This window comes from Poecilia formosa, unplaced genomic scaffold, assembly GCF_000485575.1.
Source record: "Poecilia formosa unplaced genomic scaffold, Poecilia_formosa-5.1.2 Scaffold718, whole genome shotgun sequence".
Classification (NCBI taxonomy): Eukaryota; Metazoa; Chordata; class Actinopteri; order Cyprinodontiformes; family Poeciliidae; genus Poecilia; species Poecilia formosa.
Window position 1 is genome coordinate 97,075 of NW_006800657.1, and position 7,756 is coordinate 104,830.

General features: G+C 48.2%; 2 protein-coding genes across 2 annotated transcripts in view; one reads left to right on the plus strand and one right to left on the minus strand.

The window, feature by feature from the left end:
- amph (amphiphysin) overlaps nucleotides 1-964 on the minus strand; it is a 20,571-nt gene extending 19,607 nt beyond the window's left edge. Inside the window, exon 1 of the mRNA XM_016666389.1 lies at nucleotides 791-964. Within this exon, the coding sequence (XP_016521875.1) occupies nucleotides 791-859 (69 nt within the window). The 5' untranslated portion in view covers nucleotides 860-964. The remainder of the gene's footprint in view (nucleotides 1-790) is intronic.
- A 269-nt stretch (nucleotides 965-1,233) lies between these two features.
- Nucleotides 1,234-7,243, plus strand: inhbab (inhibin subunit beta Ab). The gene is made up of 3 exons (XM_007542679.2): nucleotides 1,234-1,696; nucleotides 3,973-5,153; nucleotides 6,120-7,243. The coding sequence occupies exons 2-3, from the start codon at nucleotides 4,778-4,780 to the stop codon at nucleotides 6,896-6,898; spliced, it is 1,155 nt and encodes a 384-aa protein (XP_007542741.1). The 5' UTR covers nucleotides 1,234-1,696; nucleotides 3,973-4,777; the 3' UTR covers nucleotides 6,899-7,243.
- Nucleotides 7,244-7,756: the final 513 nt, after the last annotated feature.

Consider the following 7,756-nt stretch of genomic DNA (forward strand, 5'->3'; position numbering starts at 1 on the left):
ATGGAAAGGTCATAGGTCAAAGAAATTAGAGATACTGTCTGAAAGTGTCTTAACAGAACCTGAAGATCAACTGGTTGTCATTTTTAATCCAGGATTTCATTCTGTGCAAATTTGAAAAAAAAAAAAAAAAAAAAATCAATGGAAAGGTTAAGAACCCCATTTAAAACTAAAATGTTAGATGTTTACCCCAAAGAGCTGCTAATAAATTGTTTTAATATCGATGACAATAAATTTCTGAAATTATTGAAACATATGAATACCTGACTGAAATATTAATGGGACCCTAAATTCTTATAAATTATATTTCCATAATGAATGACGCAGGTTCATGTTGAGACATTCAGAACCAGAACCGAGCCATTACTGGATCGTACCTGCAAACAGGTGAGCTGCAGGTGAGCCAATCAGAACGAGGCAGGCTCTGATGCTCTGAAGCTTTTGACATAAAAAACACGTCACGTTCCGTGCTTACGTCATCTAATTCCTCACGTGAAAACACGTTTTCCACGCAGCTGAAGCGTCACGTACAAACAGCTTTAATCAGCCAATCAGAAGGCTCTCCGTCAGCGGCTCTAATTTGCTTTTTTCCCCTCAATAAAAACATTTTTATTCCGTTTCTTTTAAAGAGCTGCGTGGTGACGTCATGCCTTTTAGAAAATTAAACGTTATCAAACAAAATCAGAAAATAAAATGTGAGATTTATTGTGACAGATCAGCAGCGGCCTGCATCCTCCTCTAGGACCCGACCCTGCGCCCACCCGAACCCCCACCAGAACCAGGCGGCTCCTACCTTCTCCTGGGCCCGGTTCAGCCGTTTCTGAACGTTCTTCGCAAAGATTCCCGTTTTAATTTCCGCCATGATGCCTGGAGAGGACGGAGGATTACAGAGGAGGCAGGAAGGTGGGGGGGCGTGCGTGTCTGCGCGCGTGCGTGCAGGGGGCGTGTTTAAGAAGCTATCTAGAAGCTGATTGGCTGTTGCTCCCCACGCTGCGGTCACTCAGAGGAGATGCTGGTCCAGAAGCCGCAGGTGAGGCCGGAGCAGCGGGACGTCATGTCCGTACAGAAAGCGGACATGCGCAGTTTCACCCTCACGTGCATTAATAATGAAGTGGAGACATGAGAATCTGTCCTCCTGACGCATGAAGCTCCCTGCTGAGCTCCAGAAACCGGAAGGAGAAGCTGCAGAGCTCGGAAAGATCCCGGAAGTTTCTGCGTAATAAAAATAATTACAGCTGGTTCTGGTTCTGGTTCTGAAACAGCTGCAGCTCTGACTTCAGTCAGGTCAATGACCTCATGTAAACAGCAGGGGGCAGCAGAGAGCCGCGGCAGGAAAATCATTTCGTCACCGATTTCGAAAAATGAAGCAGAAAAACTAAATTATTTTATATTCAAAAAATATTTGCAGTCAAGGGGATCCAGTTCCAAAGGTCAGGGGTCAGGGTTACCCTCATACTGAACACATCCAATATCTGCTGATTTGATTCACATTATGGCCAGACCGCCACCTCCACCAGAACCAGAACCAGAACCAGGCTCAGTATGAAAAGCAGTGCTGATCCAGGAGAACTCCATGTCAGAAACTAAGAACTTCCTACTCTTTGATCAGGAGCGTTGGAGGCAGCAGCTGCAGCACAAACAGTAAAACGGGTCACAGAGACTCGGTTTGACTCAGACCAGGACAGGTGTGGGCCGCCAGGTGAGACGCTCAGTGATGACATCACTGTGCTGGTTCATTACAAGCTGCACAGACCAGGAACTTCTGATAGTCATGCTGCGGGCTTGGTTCGCTGATGATCTCAGAAACAAGGCATAAATAAATTAAAGATGTTTCCTGCAGCTGTTCCTAACAGATATTAGGCCCTCTTCTATTAACCATTTATATAAATCAACTGGGACAGAATGATGGAAATGTTCATTTTTATGCAGACGACTCAGTCGTTTTATCCAGTCCTATAGAAAGTCTCCACTGCTTCTGATTCAGTTTAAAACTTGTCAGCTTCCTTGATGCCAGATTCATCCAGACCCAGTTTGACTGAGTTCTTTAGTTCACCGATTTGTACTCATACGTCACACAGTAACTTCTGAAAACAAACATTTTATTTTAAACAGGGTGGCTCTGCTGCTTTTCAAGCCTTCGGTCCCTCTGACTGTTTTTCAGAGTATGGCTTACAGATTGCTTAGTCTTCAAATGCTTCATCAAATTACTTTTTAAAAGATGCATTATTGGCTTAGATCTGTAAATATCCCGGATCAGATTGGATGAAAAAAGAGACAAAGTTCATCTACTGATGGTGTAACTAGAGGAGGTTTCCGTGTTCAGGAAGGAGAGAGCAAGACGAATGTCTCCGCTCCAATCAGTCACACATCCCAGCTGTCAAAAGCTACAAATGTTACACTGTTTACTAAACGCAGTAAAAGCTTAATTAAAGCAACATGTTGATTTTGGAGCGCGTCCAGTGCAGCTGAACAACTGCTGCAGGATCTTTTTTATTGGAGGATCAGTAAATAACTTATTGTTGTCTCAGCATCTGGTATGAAGAAGGAATCCAGTAAAGCAGAATCGGTTTGGAGCGTCAGGGCGCTGCTTCTGGATGCCACTAATACAGATTAAACTAAGCTGACCAGAATTTCAGATCCAGAATCAGAAAAGATTTTCTCAGTGGTCTCAGAGGAAGTGAGATGGAGATGGCTCGATATCTGGGCAACGACTCCCTCAATTTTTAACAATTTTTATGAAAAAAAAAATCTAGTTAAAAGCTAAATGCACGTTCTCTTTTCCTTTTTCCGCTAAAGCAGTTTGAGTGTCTTGAGATGTTTTGTAGATGATTTTACCTGTACAGCACTGTAGTTTTATAAAATGATTCATAAATAGATGATGATGGTGATGACTGACTGGGGTTTAGTTCACATTTTTAGGAAAACAAGCACATTTGATCTTTAATTCACCCTAAAAATCAGTTGAATGTTAATAATTTATAAAACCTCTGGCCAAAATGGAGAAGATGGAAAACTTCAAATTGTTCAGGGGATTTGGGGTAAATAATGCACCAATATATCCACATCCTCGCCGTTTGATTCCAAACAGGAAGTCAGGGTTGTTTTGAAGCAGTTTGATTGGCTGATAGGTTTTAGTGTAGTGCTACATTGCCCCCTATGGGTTGGCATGTTTGAAACGACACTCAGGGTTGAATTGCTGCAGGTTCTTGTGGATGCAAACCTTTTCTTGCACCAATGGCCTTTATTTGACAGCAATCTGACAGGATGGGGGCAAAGAGAAGGAAAAGAACGGGAGTCGAACTTGGGACCCGTTGGGATCTTTCGCCTCTAACCGCGGCGCAGTGCAACGCCACGATGAAACCGAGCCGGTGTGTAGGATGTTATTCATTTCATTGATGTGGAAGATATTAGTTTTCATTAAGACCCGGTGGTGTGTGGACAGTCTGCATCTGCTCTCTGGTTCATTACAAGCTGCAACATGTCAACACAGCGCCGCGTTTCAATGACCTGGACTGGCTGTGAACCCCTTTGGTTATCTTTTATTTACCAGGCTGTTTCTGCTGGTCTAGCTGAACTGGAATTGCACTGAGAAATGTTGACTCGCTCTCAACTTGCTGCTTCTTTCCGTCTCTTTTTGCTCCGACTAAATTAGGTAAAAGGTTTTTGTTCACCCTGCTCCCTCCTCCTGGCATTCAGAAAACTTTGAATCCAACTGACTATCTCCAAACAAAGTTCTTCAGGCTCAGTGATGTAAACCTGATTTTCATAGCTTGCCATTTTCTTTTACCTTTTTTGTGTTTTATTTGTTGCCTCCTGGCCAGGACCCCTCGAGTCTTGATTGGATTTTATCCTGGTTAAATAAAAAAGTTACAGTAGAAGGTCTTCAATTTACCTATCAGGGACTTTCAGCTCAGATGTTTGCATGCACCTCGTCTGGTCTGTTGGAGGAACTTTCTTCTCCCATTTTGCTTCCAGGTCTTCGATGGAAAGCTGCTGACAGGCGTTCCAGATGTTGGGTGATTCCTCTGTCCTGCCAGAGCCGACAGGAACAGGTGAATCAGGCTTCAGGTGATGCCGTGGCACCAGCTGTCGGCAGCAGAGGGCCTGCTGATGTCAGAAGATCTGATTCGACGTGGACTCACTCCATCTGCCCCTCTCCGATTATAACAAGTCATCTCCAGCCCAAAGATCTAGTTCACACCGACGGAGTTTCTCCTCCACGTGAGCTGACGAAGACGATGCTCTGATTCATCGGTGTGTGTGTGTGTGTGTGTGGTATGAGTGAATCAGGGATGCTGCCTTCCTCCTCTTCCCTCCTTCCTCCTCCTCTTCTGTCGTGACGTTGGATCAGGAGGAAACACCACAAACAGTCCGGAGATATTCTGAGATCCTGCCGAGTTGTGAGTGACTCAGAGGGAAATACCTCTGTGGACGGAGGGAGGAGTTTATCTGCTGGAGGTATAATTACTGTCAGAGAGCAGAGAGGGAGAGCAGAGTGACCCGGCTCAGTGTTTGCTCAGATTCAGAACCAGAGAGGACCGGAACCAGCACCAGAATCTCCAACATGACGGACTGACAGACCAGAACCTCCGGACCCAGCTCCAGCCTCTTAACTGCTTCATCTGCATCTTCACCCAACCCTGGCTTTGGGTTCTTAACTTCTGTCAGAACCAGATCCCGTCTGGATCGGTCGGTCCTGCTGCCAACTCTTCCCTCAGACCGGACCAACAGCCTCTGGTCTGACTGGACAGATTAGTTCTCTGCATCAGAACCGTTCAGGATGTCTTTTTGGGCTGCGCTGCTCTTCGCCGTTCCCGTCTTTCTTCTGATCGGCGCCTCGCCCCTGGAGGTTGCGCCGTCCTCCACCTGCCCCTCCTGCTCTCTGGCTCAGCTGAGGAAGAACTCGTCTTCGCCCGACGCTCAGGGCGACATGGTGGAGGCCGTGAAGCGTCACATTCTGACCATGCTGCACCTGAGCGCCCGGCCCAACCTGACCCACCCGGTTCCTCGTGCGGCGCTACTCAACGCCATCAAGAAGCTGCATGTTGGGCGGGTTACTGAAGATGGCGCTGTGGAGATACCGGAGGAAAGTTCAGGTCCCGGAACCTCACTCGCTCCTGAACCTCCATCAGAGCTGATCATCTTTGGAGAGCCAGGTGAGTCCGGAGTTTAGTTTGGGTTCTGTCAGACGGTTTGGCTCGGGTCCACCTCAGGTGGATTAGTCCTGGGTAACTGCAGGTTGCATGAAGTGTGGCTCCAAACATGTGAACTCCTGTCCCTGTGGGACTGTGAGGACATGGCAGGTCCTGCGGCGCTGGATCGGATCCAGGCTGGCTGCATGGGAGACGTCACGTCCTCTCTGTCCTCCCTTATCGCTTCATTCACAAAAATCCCACAAGGTCAAAGTTTGTTTACAGATTTCAGTCAGATAGAAGAACTTTCCTCCATGTGGAGATCTGATGCCTGCAGGAATCAGTTCAGAGTGAATGGATCCAGACAGGAATGAGAACCTTGTGGTCTGGTTCTGTCACAGTCCACATGGTTCAGATCCGATTTACCAGAACTCCAGTCCAGCCGGGTTTAAACCTCAGCAGATACACCATGGTTGGCTGAGGAGACGTTCACAGAACCGGGTCAGTCTCTTCAGCCAAACTCGGTTTTTCCTAGCATCTCAAATCAGAACCAAACAGTACCTGGCAGAACGAGTGACCGGTTCTGTTTGCAGAGGAGAAGGTGAAGCAGAATAACCAGGTTCTATAAATAGTTACCCTGCTGAGAAATCTGCATTCTGAGGTTCTTCAGAGGGTGGCCCAAATTAACGGGCAGTAACGAGGCCGGGGTGGGGGGCATACCGAGTGGTCTCAGCCCGTAAATAATCCCTTTATTCAGAGAAATCTGGGCCTCGGTAATTATTCTGCAGCAGGAGACAAAGAGGACAGAGAGGACAGGGTGGACGGCGTCCCCAGTCTTTTTTAGACTGTTTATATGGGGTATATTTAGAGGCAAACATCCATTCATTCAGTTATTATTGGAGACCTTCGCCTTGTTGTTTCATTTACATACGGGGTTGGGGGGAGGCATGGTTTCAGCAGAACTAACATGTCGGCTGTTTTCTGCTGCAGGAGACTCTCCGAACACCGTGACCTTTGACGTGTCGAAGGAGGGCGGCGCTGCCACGGTGGAGCAGGCCAATGTTTGGATATTCTTGAAAATGTCAAAGGTCAATCGGGTCCGAAGTAAAGTGATGCTGCAGCTGCTGTGGACTCGCCGCAATGGTGGCTCCTACAAGGATGAGTTTGTTTCAGAGAAGATGGTGGACAGTCGGCGCAGCGGCTGGCACACGCTCGCCGTGACGCGCGGCGTTCAGGCGCTGCTGGATGGCGGCGGCAGCTCGTTCGGCCTGCGGGTCTCCTGCCCGCGCTGCGCTGAAGTTGGGGCAGCACCCATCCTCACATCCGGCGACAGAGCGAAGGCGACGGGCCAGGATCAGTCACACCAGCCGTTCCTCATGGTGATGCTGCGGGCCGAGGAGGAGGAGCCTCAGCGGAGGGTCAGGCGAGGTCTAGAGTGCAACGGAAAGACCCACGGTTGCTGCAAAAGGCAATTCTACGTCAACTTCAAAGACATTGGCTGGAGTGACTGGATTATAGCTCCATCGGGTTACCATGCCAACTACTGCGAGGGGGAGTGCCCCGCCCACACGAGCGGCTCGGCACTGTCCTTTCACTCAGCGGTCATCAGCCACTACCGTCTGCGCGGCTACGCGCCGTTCCAGAACAGCAAGTCGTGCTGCGTGCCGACGCGGCTGCGCGCCATGTCCATGCTCTACTACAACGAGGAGCAGAAGATCGTCAAGAAGGACATCCACAACATGATCGTGGAGGAGTGCGGCTGCTCCTAGAGCATCCTTCCCATCAGCACTCAGGTTCTTGCTGCTGCTCCACATTGGAGCGAGCCAGAACATTTGCCCTGGACCGGCCGATTGTTCTGATCCAGAGGAGCCGGAGGTTCCGACCGGATGGAGGCCAATCATCGTAGAGTATTCTAACAGCTGTGTGAGGCGCAGGGAGTCTTGACCCAGAAACCTTCTGGACGATCTCACATTTAGACCAAAAACAAGCCAACAATCAAAGTTTGTCCTGTTTTTAAAAAAATCAAGATGAGAAAAATCTGAAAAACACCTGAACTGTTTCTGGGTCTGCTCTAATTTATTTGCATCGTTTTGTCATTAAACTGTGATCCAACATGTTGTCTTGGTTTCTTCATTAAGTCTTTTCAGACGGACGCTGTCCCTGGAAAAAAAAGGTTCTGAAGGTTCTGCTGACCTAGATCGTCTTCTGAATCAGAACCAGAATCAGAGAATCTCAAAAGTCAACAGTTGACATAAAATGTGACAGCGGAAAGTGTTTGAACCAGTTCAAGTGTCAGATTCTGCAGCTGATCCGTCCCAAGCTGGTTCTACCAGAACCCGACCCACTCCTCTTGGTCTACTTCCTGCCAGGTCCTTCTCTGCTCTCTGATTGGCTGCTGGAGCCCTGAACTGCTTCTGATGGTTCTATCCGGTCCAAACTCAGTGAGAGCCCAGCAGGGGGGGAACCATGCAGTAAAACTACAAACATGGCTGCCGGTTCTGTTCTCACTGGCTGGCTGTCGGATCTTCATTATCTTACAACAGGAACTCAAGTCAGCTGACTTCCTGTCACATGATCATCCAGGTGAGAGCGCCACCTGGCTGCAGACTACCTAGCTCGTTGTTCAA

Bases quoted from the DNA above. Each gene is read 5' to 3' on its own strand.
- inhbab (XM_007542679.2), top strand. From the start codon at position 4,778: ATGTCTTTTTGGGCTGCGCTGCTCTTCGCCGTTCCCGTCTTTCTTCTG. The intron at 5,154-6,119 runs GTGAGTCCGGAG...TTTCTGCTGCAG, and splicing joins GATCATCTTTGGAGAGCCAG to GAGACTCTCCGAACACCGTG.